Source organism: Argentina silus (genome assembly GCF_951799395.1).
Source record: "Argentina silus genome assembly, chromosome: 7".
In the NCBI taxonomy this organism is placed as follows: Eukaryota; Metazoa; Chordata; class Actinopteri; order Argentiniformes; family Argentinidae; genus Argentina; species Argentina silus.
The window spans coordinates 3,508,776-3,534,643 of record NC_139661.1 but is presented as its reverse complement, the minus strand read 5'-3'; the positions used below and the strand labels follow the sequence as shown (position 1 = coordinate 3,534,643).

The 25,868-nt window shown below is 49.4% G+C and overlaps 1 protein-coding gene across 4 annotated transcripts in view; it reads right to left on the bottom strand.

Moving 5' to 3' along the window:
* The window catches only part of arvcfb (ARVCF delta catenin family member b), a 150,602-nt gene that overhangs the window by 7,657 nt on the left and 117,077 nt on the right, over positions 1–25,868 (bottom strand). For all 4 annotated transcript variants that reach the window (XM_083673668.1, XM_083673666.1, XM_083673669.1 and 1 more), the window contains 4 exons: positions 25,675–25,846; positions 22,099–22,170; positions 2,485–2,612; positions 655–805 (listed from right to left, as the gene is read on the bottom strand). In XM_083673668.1, coding sequence (XP_083529794.1) covers positions 655–805; positions 2,485–2,612; positions 22,099–22,170; positions 25,675–25,846 — 523 coding nt within the window. The remainder of the gene's footprint in view (positions 1–654; positions 806–2,484; positions 2,613–22,098; positions 22,171–25,674; positions 25,847–25,868) is intronic.

Sequence of the window (25,868 nt, the reverse complement as noted above, 5' to 3'; positions counted from 1 at the left end):
GTTGACAGGTAGAGGAGCAGAGGGGTTGACAGGTAGAGGGGCAGAGGGGTAGAGGGGTAGAGGGGTAGGGTGCAGAGGGGCAGAGGGGTTGAGGGGTAGAGGGTAGAGGGGTAGAGGAGCAGAGGGGTAGGGGGGTAGGGGGCAGAGGGGTTGAGGGGTAGAGGAGCAGAGGGGCAGAGGGGTTGAGGGGTAGAGGGGTAGAGGGGTAGAGGGTAGAGGGGTAGAGGAGCAGAGGGGCAGAGGGGTAGGGGGCAAAGGGGCAGAAGGGTTGAGGGGTAGAGGAGCAGAGGGGCAGAGGGGTAGGGGGGTAGGGGGCAGAGGGAAGAGGGGTAGAGGTCACAGGTCAGTAGAGTGACTACCTCTGTATCACTAGCCATCTTGTACGACAACTCATAGATCTAGATACTTTGCAATCAGTATGTTCTTGTAATTGTATGAAATGTGTGACTACATCATCATCCCTTTTGAAGGAATCTCTATTCTATATTCGTTCTATATCTATATCAAATGATACACATCGATACTAAAGCAAAACGAGAAAAGACGGGTCCAACGCCATCGCGTCATCTGATATCTGATAATCTGTCAAACGGGCCCATTTGTTTCTCTCTCTGTCTCTACATATCGATGCCCCGAGACGTTGTTTTGACATACCGATCAGGTCTTTGTTGCGGCGGTCGATGGAGAGATTGCGCAGGGCGATGGCCACGGCTCGGACCACCTTGTCGGAGTCGGAGCGGAGCAGCTCCACCAGGATGGGAAGACCCTTCTCCTTACGCACCGTGGCCCGGATGTAGTTGGACCACTACGGACAGAGAGAGAGAGAGAGAGAGAGAGAGAGAGAGAGAGAGAGAGAGAGAGGACATGGAATACCAGGATGTACACCTTCTTGTGTGATTTGGTACACGTACATGTACACACACACACCACACACACGTATAAAGTTGCCACTCTCACACACTCTCACACACTCAAACACTACAACAGTACAACTGTACAATAACGCAGCCCATGGTGGCTGCCTTCACACACACGCAGTTCAAAAGAATTCCACACAGCAGGGCTCTGGACGGTCATGTGATGTAATTTGTTCCCTGTTTAAGCATCAATGGATTCTCTTCTCTCTCTCTCACGTTACACAAGGCATTAAGTTTGACATGAAAGCGGTCGTCTTAGCCGAGCAGCGTTCCCCTTCCCCCCCCAGAGATGTCATTAAGCGGTCACACCACCGCAGCCCAGCCACTGGATGGCAGTAGCGAGCCAAAAAAAAACAACCAAAAAAACGGCCCATCGCCGCTGACACGGCGAGTGTCATGAAGAGGGATTTTAAGGCAAGAAAAGCTGAGATATCCTCTTAGGGAGCTGGGACACGTTATGTCCGTCCCCCTGATGCAGTCCCCCCCTGATCCCCCCCTCCCCCCACCCCCACCCCCCAAGCCCCTAGTGTGTGGCCAAGCATTCTGATCAGCCTCAGCAGCAGCAAACGACCACAGGAGAGAAGGAGGATGTGGCTCTCCCTAACATGGCCACCGCAAGTGAAAATGTACCACTATGACATAAGAGGCTGGTATTTCGAGCTGCAAATTGAACGAAATAAAAAAAATAAAAAAAATCATAAAATAAAAAGAATTGTCAACGTCACGGCGTACCGAAGCGCCCGCGACCACGTCGAAACGCGCGAGGCGGGTTTTTTTCCCCCTTCAAAACACTTAAGTGATAGATTTAAATATAGTTTTTTTTTTTCCAAATGAAACAACATTCTCTGTGGTATTTGCCACCTCTGTGGCGAGCTGCTAAAAGAGGGGAGGAGGATGGACACGGGGGTGTGATGGTCGTTAGCGACGGGTGTGTTTGCGGCGTGGTGTGTGTGTGTGTGTGTGTGTGTGACGCTCGGGTGTGAAAGACTGAATCACGACAGCGAATAGCACGCTAGGTCTGATGAAGCCAGATATAGCCCTGTTTACCGAAGACAACGGCACTAACCGAGAGAGAGAGAGAGAGAGAGGTAGAGAGAGAGAGAGAGAGAGGGAGAGAGAGAGAGAGAGAGAGAGTGTCCGCATCCCTGAAAGCAGCAGAACATGAATATAAATAAGCAGCCCCTCCTGTGATGAGTGACTGCGAAACGTTGCCTCAGAGTCTCCCAAATAGGCCAGGCTGAACATGCCACGGCTGAGACCGGAATGGAGGCTTTTTCATCATGACATCAGACGGAGCTCTAATTGGGATAAATGACTGATCCAGCCCCATTGAGGGTCAGCGGGCACATTATTTGGCATCATAAACAGCCCCTCTGTGGGAGAGAGTGAGTGAGTGAGTGTGTGGCCACTTTATACGTGTGTGTGTGTGTGTGTGTGTGTGTGTGTGTCCACTTCATATGTACATGTGTGTGTGTATACACATGTGTATGTGTGTGTGTGTATGTGTGTGTGTGTGTGTGCATGCGTGCGTGCGTCAAATGTCCACCCCCCAGCCCCTACTACTCACGGTCCACTGGCCGGCGCTGAGGTTCTGCAGGGCCCCTGCGGCGGCCTCCAGAGTGTTGTAGTTCTGGCTCTCGGTGAGCAGAGACAGGTACAGCCTCACCACCTCCGGCTGGTACAGCAGCTCAAAGCCTGCAGGGGGACACAGGACGGGCACGGGTTAGAGACTCAGGGTCAATTAGGGCTGATGCATTACTGGGATCTCTATCAGACCTGTCATTTTTCCTATATACCAGTATACGCCAGTCAGCAGACGCTTGTTTGAAATGTTTATATAGGAAGTCCCGGCAGGAATCGAACTCACAACCTTAGCGTTGCGAAGCGCCATGCTCTACCACCTGACTCTCACGAGAGCAGGCAATCTCATTAACCGGTGTTTACTATAGTACTACAAATTGTCAGAGATGTAGAACAGTATTTGTCCCAGAGTGTTACAGCAGCCAAACCAGGAGCAGCACTCTACAGTAGAAGTCAATAACCTAATCGGCCCTTTGTAGCTTGTTTACCAAAGTCCTATCTGCCAATGAGATCGATGACCTCAGTCAGAAAACTCTCTGGAGTGCTTTGCACTGTCCTGCTTTTACTGTGAATACTGGGAATCCCTCTCTCTCTTTCATGGGATTTGTAGGCCGGCCCCTGCGTACCATCCTACAGCAAGCATGTTAGACAAAGACAAATTAAAGATTGCTGATAGTTCCTCCATGACCGTGGATCATATAGGCAGGCAAGGCTGAAAATGTCTGTGCGTGTGCGTGCGTGTGTGTGTGCGTGTGTGTGTGTGCGCGCGTGCCTGTGTTCTGTGCTCTGCTGTCGCCAAAAAACTAGATTCAAAGTGGATTTCAGTGGTGACTGAGATTCCAACCAATCTATCAGACTTTGACTATTAATCACAGTGTTATGAATCGGGGTGAGATGAGACATTGATTTCACATCCACCAAAAAGTGGAGTACTGTATCTGAGAGGATGGTTTATCGCCCTTGTCCATTTAACACATTTCAGCAGTCAATCGTTGGCTTCTCTCTGATGCAAGTGTAATTACATTATCAGCTATCAGATGGCTCAGGCAGCCAGCAAGAGAGAGAGGGAGAGAGAGAGAGAGAGAGAAAGAAAGAGAGGGAGAGAGAAAGAGAGGGAGAGAGAGAGAGAGAGAGAGAGAGACAGACAGTATTGAACCCTCTTCTCCACTCAAGGTTACTCTCTCCTAAAAGACTGTGCTTTAAACAGCTCCTGTGAGAATCACATCACACAGACACACTCAACAGCGCAGGAATGGAGGTTATTTGAACGGCTCTCCGTCTCTGCAGCAACCGCACCGCATCGTACACCCTCATGCCTCGAGTATGCACATTCTTACCGAAACTCGACGCCTCGTGCAGTTTGCAATTCAACTGAGACAGGGAGTCTAAGGCGGTGGGAGAAACCCGCTTAAACTACGCTACTTTCTCCATCCCTAATGACAGCTTCCCCTCCGGTCGACGAGGAGAGCACACACCTCAAACTATTCACCGACTTCCTCTGTGGCGCAAATTAAAGAAAATAACCGTCAGTTCACTCCGTGTTATCCGAGGCCTTCATTTCCAGGGGTATATTTGAAACCCTCACATTATGCGGGTAAACCGGAGACATGTATATGAACTTAATGTGATTGATGCTTTATGGTTTTGCCGGGGCCTGAGTGTACTGAACATGTTTTTTTTGGTTGTTGCTGGAATTGAGAAGACGGTATGTTGAGAAAGCCTTTGGTGATATACGAGCGCTGTTCGCCTCTTGTTGGATGAAACAAAGACATGGCAGGATATCAGGCAGGGCCTCTTAAAGGGAACAGGTATCTCTTAAAGGGAGTGGAAAGAGACAGCCGGATTTCGAGTAAGACCGGCTTTACTAAGGCGGTGGCTTGTGTTGGTACCAGCACTGCTAGGCTACATGTAGCACTGGGGGGGCGAGACCTGTCAAGTCTTCAGGAAGTGAGCGGAAACCGAAACACGCCCGTTTGCGCGTCTAAATCCGCAGCTCACACCCGTAATTTCGGGAGGGAGGAAGAGGAAGCTGAGGATGTGGCACTGACTGGGTTTGGATGAGCTCGGCCTGGGGTTGCCAGATCTGCTTGACCTGGGGTTGCCAGATCCAGACACTCATCCCCCACACATTGTTTACAGTTAAAACCGCTCTCCTCGCGAGAGCTTTTACACTAGAGCTTCTCTCTCCATAACCATGTAAGCCTATTCAAGTGCTTGAAAGAGGTTACCAGTCATAGCACTGCTAGTGAGGATTGTCTGTGAGGAGCTCTGTGAGTCAGTGTGAGTAAGATAGGGGTGTGTGTGATCAAAGAGAGGGCCCAGCAGAAGCCTGACTCACAACAACTGCCTTTGTCTGCAGCTTAAAGAGCTGGGCAAAGGCAGCCAAAACACAAACAAGAGAGCACCACAGTGGTTAGATGTCTCAGTACAACCTCGGCCTTGGAGGCCTATTCAGTGCATACTCAGCAAATTAGAGACCAACTATCTGGGAGAAGGCCTGTTGACAAGAGGGTTCATTGCGAAGGCAGATTCTTTCTGTAAAAAAGCTTTTTTTCAGCCATGTTGAAACCTGTTGCCAAGTTCACTTTAAAACGAGACAGCGTTTTAATAAGCAGGAATCTGTAAATCCACATTCCCCCCCCCCCCCCACACACACACGCCTCCCACCACCCCTCTCGTAACTCCTGGGGTTTGGACTCGCTTCCCAGTCCAACAGAGTTATGAAATTGCCATTTCCGAGTCAAGCACTTCTCCTCCGAGGGAGATGAAAGGAGGGAGGGGAAATTCACTGGGCCTACAAACTAATTCCTCGAGGCTTCGCTTCACTCTTGAGCCACCGGAAATCTTCCAGAACTCTCTGTCCGTGTCCGCAGTAGTTTCCCCAGTTCGGATTAGCACCCTGGTGTTAGCAGTAGCAATTGAGTGATGGTTGCATGGCCATGTCAACAGCTTTCCATGTCTTACTGCTTTCCATTAGTCATGAGTTAGCTGCTGCTATGTTGTTGCGTGGTAATTATAATTAATGGTGAATAATTATCTGCTGGTGTGAGGTGACCTCTCTAGCCCCCTGGTGCCGGTGCTCTGAGCTACACACATCTTTCCACTCTCCCACTCTTTCTTCCTTCCTTCCTCCCTCCCTCCCTCCCTCCTTCTCAAGGCCTTGGCATGCATATATTCTAGTCTGTCTTTCATCTCATTGTTCACTTGTGAACAGACACACACACACACACACACACACACAAATACACTACAAACATGCATAGACACACACACACACACACACACACACACACACACACACACACACACACACACACACACACACACGTGTTCTACAAAGAGTAACTAACCAACTCCCTTAGGCAGGCCCGGCCGGCGGGCGGGCGGGCTAGCTCCCGTAGCGCGTACGTTCCCCCCCCCTAGACATCAGTCAAGAGGCACGGCGTCCCGCTGAGCAGCGGGTATCAAACCCCAGCGCTGAGGGACCGCCTCACACAGCCCAGGAGCCCCCGAGATCCCCTCCTAAATGAGGTGAAAGGGGAGGAGCGCCGCGATTCCGCTGTTCAAAGCAAAACAACACTCGGCGACAAAGTCCCGCGCCAGGCCGCTTAATTAACGACTAAAGAGAAGCTGGGGCGAAGAACAAAGCTCGCGCCGCAGTGTGAAAAGTAGGTTACAACAAAAGTAAAGTCGAGGTGAGCAGAGCTGAGCTGAGCGCAGCGCAGCACGCGGGTGGGCGCCGAGCGGCTCCATCAACTTCCGATCAGATTAATTGAGTTCAAGTGGCGTCGCTATCGGCTGCGATTAACGCAGAGGTGTCGCGGCTTGACAAGCAGTTAAATGATAATAGATTAACTGGCACAGGGAAGCACACACCCCCACACCCACACACACACACACACACCCCACACAAACACACAACACCTGCCGCACATTAGCCCTCTTCTGTCAAAAAGTGGTGTTCATCCATCAAAACTAAATAGGGAGTGCATTTAAGCCTCAGTTGTAGCTGTGTTCTAAGCCTCTCACTACTACCACTGGCACTCCTACGTATCCATAGGATTAGCACCCATTACATGAAATTTACATGAGAATACTGTACGTGAAACCACACTTCAATCAATAGCAGCTGTATCACTCCCCAGAGTGGATATATGTTTATGAGTTTTCCTGTGCGGTGAAAGGACTGACAGATAAAGAGAGATAGATAAGAAAGAGGGCTAGAAATAAAAAGCAAGAGAGCCGGGGGGGGGGGGGGGGAGTGTTTCACTTCCTATGAAACACAAACTAAATAAACAACCCTGTTCCGATTGAGGAATCACAAGTCATTGGGTCCACATTCCACATGTGAAACATATGCACATGTTTAACCCTCCGAGACACCCACACACCCTGCCCCAAACCACGACTCCCCCCCCAGGCTCTGCGTGTAGGTTCAAGTCTTCGTATCACGGCTCATGAATGCTTTTTGCAGTGGAAAGACCAAAGGGTCAGCTCACACATCGCATCATTATACGCTCGCTTTGAAACCATGGCTACAGAGAGTTGACCCCCCCCCCCCCCCCCAAGTGCACCCCAATCCCTGCAGCAGACGACGTGAGGCACAGTCGAAGACAACAACGATGACGACAACAGCAAATTAGGCCGTTCGTACGAGAAGAAGACCGTCTCTGGCTCAGTCGGTTCAAATGAGACGATGGCCATGATGATGAGAGGAGGTTTGAGGGAAGCTGTTTCCCTGTTTCCCTCACGCTCTCTATCTTCTCTCTCTCTTCTCCCTCTCCCCCTTCTCTCTCTTCTCTCCCCCACACTCCTCTCTCTCTCCCCCCTCTCCCTAACCCTGGAGCCAATCCACACGGAGCACAGCCAGGCCAATGCAGGCCATTCAACCACATCCGTCACAACAGGGGGTTGCAGAAGTCCCCCCCCCGAGTACTGTCGTCTCTCTGTGTGTTCTGGTGCGGTGGGTAACCCAACGCCACAACATTATTAGCATATCCCAATGACAGTTGATTGGCGTTTACCGTCGGGAGGACACTGGCCACTAGGGGGACAGAGGTGACCCCCGGCAGTTGGCTCGTCAACTCGGGACAGCTCCCCGTCGCCTACGACGACCAAAGATGTCCCGGAGAAGGGAGAGAAAAAGAGAGAGGAGGGAAGAGCGGTGGGTAACCGCCAGACAAAGCACCTCTTCTCTTCTCGAAGGTTTTTCTTTTTTCTACCTCTTCTGTCTGCCCCTCTTCTTGTCTCTCTCTCTTTCTCCGTTGCCATTTCCACCACTGGGTCTTGGTACCGCATCAATGACAAGACACTGTCGACTGTCTTGATTGATACTTGAAAGGATTTTTCCCTCGCTGGCCTTTGTACAGAGAATGAGACCCCATTGGACCAATGAATACACCGATTGCCATGACAGGAGAAAGCAACCTATTTCCTATAAAAACGGGCCAATTAGGTCGTGCTGTGGCGCCCTGGGGCGGTGAGAGAAGCTTTCAGAGGAGCGCTACGGCGTGGAGAGACTGTCGCCCGCCACCCTGAGGAAGCTTCAGCGCTCTTACTTACATCTCAATGGTCTCCATTGTGTGAGTGTCACACACTTCAAAACCTTCCCCCCCCCCCCCCCACAGGATATGTTCCGATTTTTTCTTTCTTTCCTCCTTCCAGCAGGACAAAAACAACTAAGTCGTTAGGATGGCAAAGGTGGCGAAGGCTAGAACCAGGGACATGTGTGTGTGTGTGTGTGTGTGTGTGTGTGTGTGTGTGTGTGTGTCAAAACCTCAGTGAACCGAGGAAATAATTACCTTCGGCTGTGACCCTGAGCGTTTGGACACAACGAGATCGCCGTCTCTGTCTCAGCCCTGTATAGCAGGAGAGGCGTTTGGTATTCAGCTTGGCCAGACAAGTGGACACAATCTGATATCATATGTAATATATAAGTGCTTCATGGGGCTTTTCCCTGTCATACCAGACATCATCTTGATACACCAATTGTATCCATCTTGAGAAGGATGCACAAAGACACCCATCTGACTAAATCATTTGTCCCCAGAGCCATACAACTCTACAATAGGTCAATCAAGGGCAAAGAGATGGACTTCTTTGCATAACCTCCACCCTCTGTATCACATCACCATCATGTCACTGTTTCACCTCATTATCTACAATGTTTACTAGCTATGCTAGGTCTCATACACAGCCCCTACCTCCCTCCACCAGCCTGGACTAAATGCACTTTAAAAATAGTCCATATTTATGTAGCCCGTATTTAGTTTTTAGTATTTAATGCTATTATTGCACCTTACCTTTTTGCACCTCACCTAACTGCAAAGACATTTACAACTGCACCTCGCCTGTATAAAATACTGCTAATGTTGTATGTTGTATGTGTATGTTATGTGTGATACCCCTATGTCTGTATGCTACTTGGAACCTGAATTTCCCCCTGGGATAAATAAAGTTTCTATCTTTCTATCTATCTATCTATCTATCTATCTCTGTTAGAGGTAGAACTCATCCTATATCTCAGAGCATAGGCTCATCACGACACCCATAGCTTCTTCATCTTCATCCCAGAGCAATATATCTCCAATGTCAGTACTTTGACTTCATCCCTTCATCCCACTTCATTGTGGTTGGTCTTCTCTGGGTCTCAGGGAGAGACACAGGCCATTAGTGTGAGTCTGACCCCTGGGGGGAGCAGCAATAGCCGCCCTGCCATGCTAATGTCAGCCTTGAGATGCATATCTGGACCCGCAGGCATAAATGTTATTATTCAGGCTGCAGATAAGACGCAGATAACAAGGCCCCTGATAAAGACTTCATTTTCTCCCTCCACCCATCCCTCCACCCCTCCATCCCTCCATGTATGACGGCCCCAGAATGCAGACCAGACCACAGGGGCTGGCTGAGTTGGCTCTTTAACGGTCAGACAGCGCTCCTATAGAGAATAATACAGCGCAGAAGAGCTTAACTGCTAGAGACTGGGGGAAGGGGGGGCCCTGTGGGGGGGCTAAGAAGGAGAGGAGTGGAGTAAGCTTAGCCGCTCACAAACTGCAGTCGCAGACAAAAAAAAAAGGGAAGGGGGGTGGGGGGGGGGGAGATGTGGAGAATAGAGGAAGAGGAGGAAGAGGAAGGAGGGAGGAGGGAGCTGTGAGAGAGAGAGGGAGAAGGAAGTGGGTAGCGGGGGGGAGGGAGGGAGAGAGGGAGGAGTTGAGTGGGAGAAGGGAGGGAGGAGGAGGAGGCGGGTGGCCAGTAGAGAGCAACTAGAGGAACAGAAATAGCGGTTGGACAGATGTTGCCACGGCAACCCCCCCCCCCCTCCCCGACTCCGCTGACACAAGTCCATTACGCTGGGCGTTGAGAGGCTCCGCAAGCAACAGGAAATATCGTTTCATCTCCCTACTTAGTCGATAGATTGGCAAGCTAAGAAACTAATGAAGGAGGTGGTGGTTTGGGGGGGTGGGGGTGGGGGTGGGGGGGGGGGGGGTCCACAGTGTGTCCTTTTCAAGGCTTTGTGAATGCCTTCCAAAACTCCTTAGCAACTGACACACTTCAGTTCAAATGGCACCGCGGGGTTAGGATCAGTGTCCGGGTCCTGTTCTCTTGCGTTGATGTTCTTTTCTTCTTAATGAAAGCAGTTCTCTGTCTTCTGTTTTTTTGAGAGGTGTGTGTGTGTGTGTGTGTGTGTGTGTGTCTGTGTGTGTGTGTGTGAGGCTGGTGCTGGTGCTTGCTAGCCGTTTGCCCAGGCTGCTCACGTACCCCAGATAGACACAAATGGTAGAAACTCCAGCACACCGAAACCCGGTGAAAATACAGGGGGGGGGGGGAGAGCCCACAGAACAGGACACACACACAGATGCTTGACACACACACACACACACACACACACACAGGCTTGACACATATGACACACATACACACACACACACACACACACACTTCATACGATTAGCAGTCTGTGTGTCCTCCTGCCAAAGCAGCAAAGTTATCACACAGAGCTGCTGCCTCACGTGAAACAGGAGGCAGAGGACAGCTGGTCCGGCCATGCAGAGTGTGTGGTAAATACAACCAGGTGGATTGTCATTCCGAACACGAGCCGCTGGCTGCATCTGACAAGGACTGGAGAGCCAAACGGGAGGGCTTCTTAGTACATTGGGATTCAAGAGAGGGGGGGAGAGGAGGAAGGGAAGAGAGCGAGTGAGCGAGCGAGCGAGAGAGAGAGAGAGAGAGAGAGGGAGGGGAGGAGATGAGGAACAAATGAGAGAGGGAGAGAGCAGGGGTTGTGGGGAAAGAAGAGATATCACAGCTGCAGAGTGAGACGGTGTGTTTTCAGTTCCAAAGCTGTTAAGAGACTGGACACCTGTCTTGTTAATGGTCTCGTATTGACAGTGAGAATGAGGCGGACAAACTCATGTATCGTGCATTCGGTGTGTGTGTGTGTGTGTGTGTGTGTGTGTGCACGTGCGTGCGTGCGTGCCGTGGGGGTCTAAGCTGCAGTGAGAGGTGAATGATCTGAACCACAGGACGTCTTTTTGATATAAGCCCAGGTAATCCTATGGGTTTGCTGGCCTGGCGCATCCAGGGCCCCCTTCTGGGTGAGAGCAGGAGGGGGTGGGGACAGATGAGGGATAGGACCAGGAGAGAGGGGCTGGGAGACAGGGACTGGAGGTGTGTGATGGGACCAGGAGAGAGGGGGCCCGGGGTGTGTGATGATGCCCCTGATTGTGTTTGGCGGTGGAGGGATTTCCCCCGCCTGTGACGGTGTCAGGCCCCATCTCTCACTCACGGCTCCTCTCACTTCACGCCGCCGCACGGCGCACCGTGATGGATGCTCAGGACCATCTCCCGCCGCCAATACTCAAGGATCCCTGTCTTTCTCCGCACACACACACACACACACACACACGCGCGCACATGCACAGATACAGACGCGCACACACACACACACAGACAGACAGACAGACACACACAACACACACACACACATGCACAGATACAGACGCGCGCACAAACACACACACACAGACAGACAGACAGACAGACACACACAACACACACACACACACACACACGCGCACACACACACACACTTCATCCTGCGCATCCCTCATAAGTGTATATGGCCACCTGGGACTGAGCCTGGAATGGGATGAGGCGTTCAATTTTCACAGGCAATCTTCTCGCTCTCCGGAGCGACATGATGAACAGAGGAGCCTCTAATGGGCACATAATACCAGCTTCATGGTCAAGGGCACACCACCTTGTCCTCCCGCCTGAGGTGTGTGTGTGTGGGTGGGTATGTGGGTGTGTGTGTGGGTGTTTGCTTGTGCGTCTACAGTGCCTTCGGAAAGTATTCAGACCCCTTCACTTTTTCCACATTTTGTTGTGTTATAGACTGAATTTAAAATGGATTAAATTAAAAGAATTTGCCATCAATCCACGCACAATACCCTAGAATGACAAAGCGAAAACATGTTTTGGGATATTTCAGTAAATGTATTAAAATTGAAATACAGAAATACTTCATGTACATAAGTATTCAGACTCTTTGCTATAACACTCTTAGAATTAGCTAAAATGCAAAAATGTCATCAACAAATCACTTGATGTTGAATTGAGTCCATCTTAATGCAAGGATAATAGTTCATGTCATTTTGGAATTAATATCTTTGTTTTTATAGGGTCTCTGGTTTGCATAGGAATCAATTACACACAGGTTGGATCAGGTTGCCATTACAAACTGAGTAAATGGAGAGGAACAAAACTGCTCAGGAATGCGACACTGAGGCCTGGGGAGACTTACAAAAATCTACAAAGTTGAATGGTGGAGAGGAAAAAGCACAGTCGATGGGATCATCTCAGTCACTCTACAAAATTGGTCCATAACCAAGTGGCCAAAAAGAATCCCTTATCCTTAATTGTGTTTGCAACAATGAATTCAAGTGACACAGCAAAGACAGTGGCTGGAAATGTGTTTATCTAGTTTTACTACAAAGCATTAAGTTTGGTTGTATTTACCACATGAAGATTGTCACATGCAATGCAGTTTCCATGTAGCTGCATCAAGTTATGAGTATGTTTGTCACTGGCAGGGACTGAAGAGTTTGTCAGGATCAAGAGAAAATGCAAGTCAGAGACCCTATCAAAACAAAGATATTAATTCCAAAATTACATGAATTATTATCCTTACATTAAGATGGACTTACTAATTGAGTGATTTGTTGATGACATTTTTGCATTTTAGCTAACTTTGAGAGTGTCATAGCAAAGGGTCTGAATACTTATGTACATGAGGTATTTCTGTATTTCAATTTCCATACATTTACTGAAATTTCTAAAAAGGTGTCTTCTCTTTGTCATTCTGGGGTATTGTGTGTGGATTGATGGCAAATTATTTTAATTTAATCCATTTCAAATTGAGTCTATAACACAACAAATTGTGGAAAAAGTGAAGGTGTTTGAAACTTTCCGAAGGCACCCTATGTGTGTGTGGGTGGGTGGGTGGGCGGGTATGTGTGTGTGTGTGTGTGTATGTGTGCCTGTGTGTGTGTGCGTATCCGTATGTGTAAGCCTGTGTGTGTGTGTGTGTGTGTGTGTGTGTGTGTGTGTGTGTGCGTGAGAAGGGGTGTGAAAGAGGTGGCAGGAATTGTAGTTGACTGCACCTACATCCCTGCAAGCCTGAATAGCTCAGTGTAGCTTTGTATCCGCGGAGAATATAAACCATAACACACACAACCCACAGACTTCCTGTTTGGATGGACCGAATAGAACATGTCATGTCAGTACAGGGTCTCTGGCTTGTCTCCTGGCATCACTCCATGGAATTTCAGTTCAAACATGTATTTGACCCGTTGGGTTGGAAAGGACAGCAGAAATCCAGGGAGAGTATTTGGTTGGCCACCAGCCTAAACCGTTCGTCCCTGTCACATTCTGGCCCTGTATTCGTCCCTCCCTTGTCTTTGAGGACACCGATCCTCGGGGGTGCTTTTAAGGACTCCTGTTTACAACGGGGACTCATGTTTTTTTTTTAACGACTAAAAAATAATTTCATTTCGATACTTTGTTTACTAAACATAAAAACATGAAAAGTGAATTCCGAGGGGGGCTTTGAGGCAAACCCGCCATTGTTGCGCTCTCCGGCAACTGCGAGTCTCTCCGCCATTAATCTGCTTTTAATTAGATTAAAGCGTCTCTCTGCAGAAACAGAAACATCCTCTCCTGGCTCTGAAATGGCCAAAACAAAGGCTCCAATGGGAGAATAAATCTCGCTGTGTTCTTCCTTTCCTGCTGCTAATTCTCCTCTATAATTATCACATCAGCCGTTCTGGTTTTGGGTGGGTGGGTGGTTGGAGGGTGGGGGGGGTGGGCGGGGTATGGTAAATCATCTGTAGAGTCATAATGTTGTGGGCTACTGTAAGATTCCCTGCCTTCTTCCTTCTCTAGATCCTGCGGAGATGTTTGAGAGGGGTAAAAACACTGTTTACAGACTGTCGGCACGGAAACGGAGACAAAACATCTCATTACCGCTCTCTCTCCCCGTTGAGACGGGAGGCGGTCACAGCGTTGGCGAGGACCACAGAGGAGGAAGACCCCGGTGTAGGGGATGAGACACAGCGGGCTGTCTGCCAGATCCTAAAGACTCCCAGCAGCCATCACCGCCACCGCCACCGCCACCTGTCGTCATCATCATCATCATCATCGTCGTCGACATCCCACACACACCTGTGACACATACGCGCTTTTCTCACCGGGGTTTATTTTCATGAAACCCAAAACATCCAACTCATGGTACAGTACAGAGCAGCCTTCCAACCTCAGTTCTCCCACGGCTTTGTTATCTGATCCTCGGTGCGTTCTCAATGACCCGTGGGGTGGTCTGGGGGAGGGGAGGGGAAGTGTGGGGGGGGGGGGGGGGTCTCTCTCTTAAATAAACCCCCCGCTTTGTTTTGTTTTCATCATTTCCTTCGCTTATTACTTCCCTTCTTATCCCCGTCGACTGTTTTTCGAGGCAGCTCGCAGCGGTAAATCCACAAAAGAGTTCACATGCCGGCAGAGAGAGAGAGAGAGAGAGAGAGAGAGAGAGAGAGCGAGAGAGAGAGAGCGAGAGAGAGAGAAAGAGAGAGCGAGAGAGAGAGCGAGAGAGCGCCGCTGACGATTCAAATAATCGACCCCCATGTTCTTTTCTTGAGGTGTTTTTTTTCTTCTTTTCTTTTCTTTTTTTCCGAGGCGTGCGCCGGGCACGACGCGGCGCCCAGCCGAGTGCGAATGTGATTGGCGGGTGACATGTGACAGGCTGGCAGCGGCGCCGAGCTCCATGGTTGAGATGGCATCGCGATGGGTGGCATCCCCGACAGCTGGCCCAGCTGAGGGAGAATTCATTTATAATCCCCCCCACCCACCACCCCATAGCTGGGGGGCCGCCAGTAATGGAACACTTAAGGGGAAGAGAGGATAGAGAGAAGAGGCTCCAAAGCTAGCTTTTAGCACCCCCCGCCCCCCCAACCCTCTCTCTCTCCCTCCACCCGTTTTTAAAATGCTGAATAACTCAAATAACTCAAGTCACACACGGCATTAGGGGGCCGCATTGTTTTTGGAGTTCACGGAGGCATTATTTCTGGGTGGCTGTTGAGTGTGTGTGTGTGTGTGTGTCTTTCATCACGTCCCGTACTGTGACCCTAACTCCCCAGACTGGGTTAGGGGGTTCTACTACGAGGCATGATGATACACAAGACCGGAGGGTTATTCCTGTCACTACAGAAGATCATGTTGTTATGACGATCTCATGACAACGACAGAGGGAGTGCCTACAGCGTTTCCTGGCTGCTTGAGACAGACATACGTGTCGTATCTGCTACTCATGGCGCTGAGAGGAGGGCTGTGTGTGTGTGTGTGTGTGTGTGTGTGTGTGTGGATGGCGTGACGGGGAGCTGTTAAGACGCTGGCCTTGCCGGAGTCTCGCTGTCATGCGGAATGTGACAGTGGGATGAGAGGAAAGGGGGGGGGGGGGGGGAGACAGGGAGAGAGATATCAGTGCTCTGAGGAGAGGAGAGGAGAGGAGAGGAGAGGAGAGGGGAGGAGATGAGTCAAGCAGCTTTTGGTAAGAGCCGGAGTTTACACAGCCAGGAGGTAGAGTTTGCTCTCTGGGTGTTACATTCCTCAGCAGTGCGTTGTGTGTGAATGGACAGGGACCTGGGGATCATCGCAGGTCCTCTGAGTGGTGGACGGGGAGAAGCAGTGAAGCCTCAGCGCCATCAATGATTCACGAGTTCTACTTTTCATTTTCGTCTGTCGATCGGCCCTGGAAACTTTTCCCTCCTGTTTCAATAGCGCCGCTTTGAAGGAGAGGCTGAGAGATGAAACAGGGGAGAGAAATTGCATTAGGTAGTAGAGAGAGTCTTTGTCGTCGGTGGGGGGGGGGGGGGGGGGGGGGGGGGGGATGAGAAGCATTGTTCCTTCAATGAAGCCTCAGAGACCTGGAGGTTCTGACGTTTGTCAGATGAGTACTACCAGATGAGTCTCTGTGTTTGCGATGCCACTGCTCGTCTGAGTTACATTAAACACATTAAGCAGTGTGAAACAACGATCTCATCACGACCTGAATCCCCAAACGACCCCTTCTCTCAAAGCTCTTCGGTCTCCAAAAAAAACACACGAGCAAGACAGCCTCAGTGGGAGGAGAAGACTTGATTCCATACCGACAGAGACAACAACGTTTTATTACGCAACAAATAGATGGATGACAAAGGCAGTACACAAACAGTAACGCTGGTGTTGTTGTTGATGTTAAGACCCTCTTCAAATTAAATGCCGCGCTCGTAAAAACAGAGTCGTTAAGCTTTACAGAGGCGTAGCAATGGCAAACTGAAATCGCACCCTCGATTGCTCAACTTGTTGTGTTTGTTCGACGAATGGAGAACATCAATCTTCAAAGCAAGAGGGCGAGCAAGCGAGCGCTCAATTGGTGGAGAGAGAGAGAGAGAGAGAGAGAGAGAGAGGGGAGAGATGAGAGAAGGAGAAAGAGAATGGCAATGAAACACACCCACAGAGGCGCGAGACAAGTCGGAGACGAGGCCTGGAGGAGGCCTGTGATCTGAGGGACTCCTTCTCCGATACGTCAAACCTCAGTACGAAACCAACACTGCTTCGTGAAATTTTGATCAATCAACCATGTTGGACATTCTTCAAGTAGAGCTAATCATCGCTGCCATTAATGAAATATGTGAAAGAGTTCCGGCTTAGGGAAAACCACACACACAAGTGGAATGTTTTACTCCGTGTGAGAACACACACTTTTAGAGAAAGTACTTCGTTCGGACTTCTGAAACGGGAGAATGGGAGTTAAGTCCGTGTTGAAGATCGATGAATTTCTTTGCAGTCTCCAAAAACATCTCGGCGTTGACCGCCCCGTGTGAATTCGTAGTGTTGAGGGTAAAACCAAGTCAAACTGAACCCAGTGTCTAAGACGGCGTGCATTTTTAAATGTACGACTGAAAAACATATGACTTGTTGACTTATTCATACCCTTCACTTTCTGTTATCGCACTCTCTTCTGAATACTATGTTCTACCATTGCTGTATCGTGTGTGTGTGTGTGTGTGTGTGTGTGTGTGTATGTGTCTAGATGTGAAGTGTGTTGTTACCCTGTGTGAAATGTACTTACTCGACTTGAAACTTGGGAGAGTTCAGCTCAATAATAACAATGTAACCGTAATCCTCTTTCAGGTCAGCCCTATGGACCAACACACAGACCTGCGTTCTGTAAGAGCATCACACCAAAGACCAAACCGCCTCAGCTTCGATAACACCTCCCCTGCATTGTTTTGGTATTCAATTCCCACCCTATTCATCTACCTCAGCCTCCCACCCTCACCTGCATCTAACACAATAGAAAGCTGTCTATGGATTTTGCTTATGTATTCCGTGACAATGCAGATTCCCACAGTAAGCCGAGGAGGGTGTGTGTGTGTGTGTGTGTGTGTGTGGGGAGACGGCCGAGATAGAGAGAATAGAGATAGACGAAGTGCCCTGAATAAAGACAAAGACAGAAATGATTCATCTGAGCCATCTCTCCTCCTCCCATGATGACACTCACCGTCTGTCTCTGATAGTTCCTAACAACATCCCTCCTCTGTGCTCCCTCTCTCTCTCTCTCTCTCTCTACGCCTCTAGTATCAAAAAGACTAACCAAAACAAAACAAAAGTGTTATTTTTGTGATTTCCCCCTGCTCCCTGCAAACACACACACACACACACACACACACACATACACACGCATCCATGCGCACCCACACCCACATGTACACACACACAGTGACCTTTCTCAAGGCAAAAGGTTTATGCTGTGTTTCAATTAACGGCAGGCAGAGTGTTCCATCATCTCGGTGGCTGACACACACACACACACACACACACACACTCTCTCCCTAATGAAACCTCTCTTTCACAGTTCGTAATTACTTTTGTTCCGGCCCTTTGTTCCGGCGGACATGAATAATGCAATAACGGGTAACTTTGGAGTCCTTTAATGATCTACACTCCATCAACAGCTCTTCTTTGTAGTGCGGGAGGCAGGCTGAGGGAGAAAAAACGGCCACATAATCAACATCTCAACATCAATTCAAAATGGAGTCCCTGAGATGATGTCTCCCCAATCACACTTCAGCTGAGATTGAATTAACACAAAGGCTTGTGCAGACCGGCCACTGTCCGTCCTCCTGCTGGGTCACCTACATCAGTGTCTGTGTGTGTGTGTGTGTGTGTGTGAGTGAGTGAGTGAGTGAGTGAGTGAGAGAGAGAGAGAGAGAGGGAGTGTGTGTGTGTGTGTGTGTGAGAGTGTGAGTGAGTGAGTGAGTGAGAGAGAGAGAGTGTGTGTGTGTGTGTGAGAGAGAGAGCGTGAGTGTGTGAGTGAGAGGGAGAGAGAGAGAGAGAGAGAGAATGTGTGTGAGAGAGAAAGCATGAGTGTGTGTGTGTGTGTTTGTGCGTGCATTTACATCACATTTACATTTGAGTCATTTAGCAGACACCCTTTTCCAGAGCGCCTTAGCACATTAGTCTAAAGTAAGTGGAACAACTATACATCACAATCATCGCAAGTAAGACTTTCTTTAAGAATAAGTGCCACAAGCAGTCTCAGTGCTAGAGAAAATGAAGAAAACAATTAGTTTATTTTTTTAATATGTTTTGCATGCGTGCGTGCGTGTGTGTGTGTGCCATTAGAGAACTGTGAGAATGCCTTTGAGAATCCCAAAGACAGGAAAACTCAAATATGATTAAAAGTATTAATCATAGACGGAGGGCCTGTCGGATCCTGCTGATGCCCTGTCTTTATTTGACCACAGATCTGGACTGAAATACACACGTTCTCTCACAAATCTCCCTTTGTGATTTTAGCGGTACGGGAGGAAAGCTGTCCCTCACTCTAATCTCTCTCCACCCGGCTAGGAGGGCACGAATTCACACCGACAAACCTCCATTTCCATAGACAAACAAACAAGCAGGTGATGAATATAGAATATAAAACCCTATTTGAATAATGAGCACATCTGCCTTTGTGAGCAAGCGAGATGAAAGCTGCAAATTTGACGTCCTCAAAGTGAAAGGCAGTTTTACATGTGTCATCGCGCTAATCCGCTGCACTCACTCCACAGCGATACAGCGTGAGCATACACTTAAAACACCAGAGAGGATATATATATATATATATATATTCATCTTCACAGATCAATTCCTTTGAGAGCATCCCCCCCTCTCCCCCAAACATACACATTTCTGTAACAGCATGATTTCCAACAACAACGTTCAATTCCGTGGTTCACCTCTTTCGCAGTCAAAACGCAGGAGACGGAGGATTTATTTCCAGTGGCGCACCATTAAAACCATTAAAAGCGTACCGCAATTACGACTGCGGCTGCCGCGCCACTGTTACAGCGAACTGCCGCTGCCAGTGCAACCGGTGGGAAACTGCTAATTATCATCCTTCAAGCTCATCTGCTTTACTTAAACGCGATAAAAAGGCGAAATCGGCTTACCTCCGTAAACCACTGCAATTAATTGTAATCTAGTTTAATAAGAGCCCACTTTGGCTTGCTAATGTGGCTAATTACAGGCAAACAGGAAGTGCTATTGACTTTGAGCAGTTGCCATTAGACCTTGATGAAAGCGCTGATGTGTGAATACCGCATAGCACGCAACACCCTCTTCCCTAACCCGCCTCCCTTGATACACACACACACACACACACACACACACACACACACACACACACATTGACATATCGTGTCAAGGCTGCATACTAATCTTGTTTGACTTCAGCAAACGGTTGAAGATGTTTACTCAAAAAAATAGAATCGACTGGGTAACATTATTTCCACAGTGATACGCAGGCACACATATCAACAGAATGAAAAACACAACGGTAAACAAACGTAGGCCTTTTAAAAAAGCATCAGTTGGTGTACATAGTACGGTATATCGTCTCTGAGCATCATATTCCTAGCACAGTACATTTACATTTATGGCATTTAGCAGACGCCTAAGCGACTTACAACAAATACATTTGTCAAAGTGAGTGAAACATCTATCCATCAGTCATCGTAAGAACAAGTAGTCTATGCTAGGACCAGGGGCTATTGGCAGTCACAATGCTAGAAGAAGGAATAATTACTTTTGTTTTTTTATTTATCTTTTTTTTTATTGACAGTAGAGAAACTGTACAGGGGGGTAGTGGAGATGAAGAGATCTTTGGAAGGGACAGTTAAGATGTAGCCTGAAGAGATGGGTCTTCAATCTACGGCGGAAGATTGATAGTGACTCTGCAGTCCTGACAGCAGTGGGAAGCTCGTTCCACCAGCGGGGCGCCAGGACAGTGAAAAGCTGAGAACGAGTAGCGCAACTGCTGCATCCACGTAGAGGCGGCGGTGCCAGGCGGCCAGCCAAGGTGGAAGAACGGACTGAACGGGCAGGGGTTTGGGGGCTGACCATTGCTTGCAAGTAGAGAGGGGCTGTTACCCTTTGCCGCCCGGTAGGCAACCACCAGGGTCTTGAATCTGATGCAAGCTGCTACCGGGAGCCACTGAAGGGTGCGGAGGAGGGGGGTAACACGGGAGAACTTGGGGAGACTGAACACCAGACGGGCAGGCAGCATTCCGGATGAGCTGCAGAAGCCACGTATCCTACTGATGTTGTCGAGTAAGGGTCTGCACACAGCAGGGGAGGCAGAAATCGGAGGGGCAACCTCCTTGTAATGCATGGAACGGAATGAGACAAGACACGCGTGTTTGATACCATTCCTCAGTCCGTTCCACGCATTACAATGAGCCTGTATTCCGATGTCTACCTCCACCCAGCCTCCCCCTGCCGTACGGGTACAGTAGGGAACTTATACAGTAGCACAGGAGTAAACACACCGGACATGATGAGTGTCATCCAGAATGAGCTGAGTGCCAGGGAAAGGATGCAAGGTGTGTGTGTGTGTGGGGGAGAGTCGTAGAGGCCTACACCCCCCCCCCCCCCCTGTGTGCCACCTGGTTCTTTTATTGGATGCGAGTGTATCTGAGTGGATCCTACCCAGGTTTGACAGAGCAGAGGGCTGGGAGACTCAGGGCTGACAAGGCCGTTTTAGCTCAGGTTCCTGGGTGACCCACTTCCACCCCCCCTCCCCCCTCCTCCTCCTCCTCCTCCTCCTCCCCCCCTCACCGCCGCTGCTCCACACACACAGCTGAAACCAAAAGGGACTCGATCCGGGGCCTGATCGTGCACGCTGATCGACCCGGCGACGGCGGGTGTGAGACAACCTTCTCACAATGACGCCTCAGCGGGAAGACCTCGGGATACGCGGGCTCCGTCTGGTATTTGTCCGGGAGATAATGGAGCTGCCGTCAAGGACCCCCGGGGTAACCTTCGGGCTCCTCATTCAAGCTCCTCAGGGCTTTGGGATGATGATACTGTTATTTTTTATTTTTTTTTATTTTTTTCACTGCTACTCACTTTCCAATGGAAGAGGAGCTGACAAAACACAAGCAGGTCACACGGCTAGCGAGCGCCTTAAGAGGAGAAAAAAAAAAAAAAACGGCAGCAGCTCTCCGCTAAACAAAAGCTGAATTCTAATATCAGCCTCACAAACGAGGCAGCAGTCAACTGTCAAGGTGTGTGACATGAAAGCTACTCCCCCCCCCCCCCCCCCCCCCCCACCACCACACAAAACAAAGCTTAATTACAACCTTAACGCTGCTCTGGCATTTCTCCACACTACTAACGCTTGACATCTCCTCGAGCGAAACCGATCCCGCTATTTTTCTCGAGGAGCCGTCTTCTTGTCAAAACAAGGCTTTTTTTTTTTTTTTTTTTTTTTTTTTTTTGCTTCGCATAAGACAAGATTTCACCTTTGCTTCTCTCTCTCTCTCTCTGTCTCCCTCCCTCTCTCTCTCTCTCTCTCTCTCTCTCTCCCTCCCTCCCTCTCTCTCTCTCTCTCTCTTAACATCTGATAGGGGGGGAAGTCATCGCGACGGATTTTTGGATATTCTTCTCTTTTTGTGCGTGAGGTACTGGCAGTGCGGGTTGGAACGGTAACAAGTGTCTGCTTTTGACAGACGGGAGCTCCTACCTTTCGTGGGTTCCGTGCGCTTGGGTAGGTCGAGCGTGTCGTAGTTTTTGTCATTCTCTCCGTTTTTTCTGCCTGGATGTGAGAGGAGAGGAGAGGCGGAGAAGCACATGTCAATGTCACATTCAGAACAACGCACACGATATATATATATACACACACACACACACAGACACACAGACACACCCAGAGACACACACAGACACAGACAGACACAAATACACACACAAGGACACACACACACACACACACACACACACACACACACACACACACACACACACAGACAGACAGACAAGACACACAGACTGACAGACACACACAGTGACACACACAGACACACAAACACAAACACACAGATGGAGTACAAAACACATATGAACAGAGACACACAGATGGACAGACATGAGCACGTGTTTACCAATATAAAACACACAACACCCCCCCCCCCCCTCCTCTCCCCACACACACACACACACACACACACACACACACACCACTACACACACTAGTCTAATAGAGGTGCTTCCTGGGCTGGGAACCCCCTTCAATAATGCAGGGGAGTGTAATGGGGCGGAATGTCTACAACTGGGGCCAGCTAATGAGCTCTGTCTCCCCCTCCATCAGCGCCAACAGAAAAAGAGAGAGAGAGAGAGAGAGGTCATGCCCATGTGACTACAGACAGAGATGCACACAAGCCTTTCAGTCAGATCTGAGGTGACCAGCCGGCTGAGGGGTTCCAGGGGGGGGTGGGGATGGGGGGGAGGGGGAGTGATGGAGCTGGAGTAGTCTTATATGGGCTAAGTGACTGCAGCAGAAGTCCCTCTTCACCATGCCAGAGAACCTACCTGTCTTACCTGGCTCTGACCCACCTAGGGGTGGAGGACGAGTACTGTACTAGGAGGTTTTGGGGTAAAAAGGTGTGTGTGTGTGTGGGGGGGGGGGGCAGAGGACAAAGGTGAAGGGATCGACGGGAAAAGTTGGCCTACTTTTCCCACGTCCTTACTTTTGGAGGAGACCCAACAAACTACTTCAGCTAGTTAAGATGGGGTGGGGGGGTGGGGGTGGTGGGGCAGTTGGCGGGGGGGGGGGGGGGATGAGACAGGGAGACACTCACCTTGATTAAACCATTCCTCTATAGTTAGCCAAGGAAGCAGCAGCAATGCCAAGATTGCAAGCAGGGAGAAGAGAAGAGGCAGGGTAAAAAAAAAAAAAAAAAGGAGCGTGGATTAAAGGTGACAGAGCAATACATGTGAACAGTTTAAATTTAAAGACTTTTTTGATAGAGAAAGAGAGAGAGCGAGAGAGAGAGAGTGGGAAAGAAAGAGAAAGGGAGGGAGGGAGGGAGGGGCAGAGAGAGAGAGCGAGTGAGAGAAAGAGACAGAGAGAGTAGAGAGAGAGAGACAGAGAGAGAGAGAAAGACTGAGAGAGAGAGTAGAGAGAGAGAGAGAGAGTAGAGAGAGAGAGAGAGACAGAGAGAGAGAGAAAGACTGAGAGAGTAGAGAGAGAGTGAGTGGAAAGGAGGGACAGAAACAAGTACTTAGGGCAAAAAAGGAGACAGGCAAAGAGTAAAACCCATTAGTGCTCCACGGGTGCTCTCTTGGGACAGTGTTCAAAGAGGCTGTGGTGTCAGTGTGCAGGGCTCATTACAGCGTGTGCGCTGTGTGTATGTGTGTGTGTGTGTGTACGCGAGTGCGTGTACATGCGTGCGCGTGTGTGAGCGAGTGAGTGTGTCAGAGAGAGAGAGAGAGAGAGAGAGAGAGGAAGAAAGGTGGCCCTGCAGCGTGTGACAACTTATTACCACACAGCAGTGCCACAGACAAGAGGAGAAGTGTCAGCAAAAAAAAACAGGCCAGGAATAAAAAAGAAAGAAAAAGAATGCAAAAAAAGGCAACCATTTCTCTTCGCTAAATAAGCAATGTTCGTTCTAATGGCTTTGAATGGTGCGGGTGTCAAGGTTCTGCGGGGGGTAATATTAGGCTGTTTAACTCAGGTAACAAATTGCTTTGAGACCGGGTTTATCTTAACAGCCCTCCTAAAACGATCTGGCACCTCCACGCGCTCCGTTTCTTTTTTCGGGAGGGGGTGTTTAGTGTTTTAAATGTAGGCCGTCTCCCCTTCAAAGCACACCTTCAGGGCATGGGACGGATAAACACACCTCATTAACGGCTGTTTACAATATCAGCCGAGCGGTTAATTCATATAAGATTGCCATCTAGATGAATCCACACACGCACACGCACACCCACGCACACCCACGCACACCCACGCACACGCAGGCACACACAGGCACACACGCATTCGCAGGCACACACACAGACGCACACGAATGTGCAACAGGATTCCCCTCTGGACCCTATGAGATGAGGGGGGGGGTCACTGCGTGCGAGGTCACACCTCATTGGCTAAGTGATTAATGGCAGTCATTATATTTGGTACAACAGGGACCTCTCCTTGTTGCACAGCCATTAGCGATTGAGAGCTAACTGATAGATATCTGTCTATGGGAAGAGAGGGGTAAACGTAGCATGAGTCTGGCAATAGAACCCAGCTGAAGGCCTCCAAGAGCTGAAACAGGGCCGACTTGGACACACAAACAACACTTAGCATACATGCTTACTTTGTTGGAACCGAAGGAGGGTAAATACGCAACGCTACGCAAAGATACCGTGTGGAAATACCATCTCCATGATCTTTAAATCAAACATTTGTCTTCTGTCTCCATTCTAACATGTGCAAACATTATTACGGTGTCTGTGTTAATACAGCAGAGTGGCTGAGTTCCAGATAACACAGGAAATGGCAACCGTGTGAGGAAAAAAGGCAAAAGTAAAAGATATGTTTGCTTCGTGTTCTCGGGAAAAAAAAAACCCAAAAAGACCCTGGTTGGTTCTCGGGTTTGCCGTTTTCCACGGCTGCTTGAGCTAGCGAAGGTCTCTCAATCTCTCTCACGTTCCCCTACCCACGACACCCCTTTAGGAGTGGTTCACCCGGACACACATAAAGCCTCGTCACGGACAGAATCAAACGCTCAATCGAAAATCTCGACCTATCTAAAATCTAATCTGAAAACGGAAGATGCGTTTTAGTCTAATCGGTGGCCAAGAAACCAGCCCCTTCAGTGGTTGAACATCTGACGGTACTCGAAAGGAGTCAGCCATGCGGAGGAAGCTCCCCTAAGATAAGCTAAGTGGCTAAGCTAGCTATAGTAGCTAAGTAGCTAAGCTAATGCTACACTAGCTTACCCCTACGGTGACTGGTTCTCGTTCCAGGCGGTTGTTTGTGTTTCGGAGCGACATGAAGGCATTCAAATACTTCAAAAACGTATCCTTCCTTCCTTCCTTCCTCCCCTCCCTTGGAAGAAATCACCGACCGGACGGTAAAAAAAAAAAAAAAAAAACGATGCATTGAAAAGCCGCCATGGATCCGATCCACTCCTGTTAGATCTGTGATGACTTCAAGGACGGGAGGAAAGGGAGGATGTATTTCTCAAGTGTTGGAACAGGGCCATTATACACTACCCCCCCCCTCCCCCTCCCCCACCCCCCGGTCTCCCTTTGTGGTCACATGGCGTCTCACCTTTGGCCTTCTTCCCTCCGAAGCAGCCCGCGTCGTCCTTCTTCTTCCTCTGGGGTCCTGCGGAGCCGGGGGCCTGCGGTGCTGACGGGTCCTGGAACTTCTCGGCTCCGGGCACCTCTTTGTGAACGTGGTAGGACAGGTTCCTCATGATGCACACACAGTTCTCCACAGACTGGAAGGGATGGGGGGGGAAT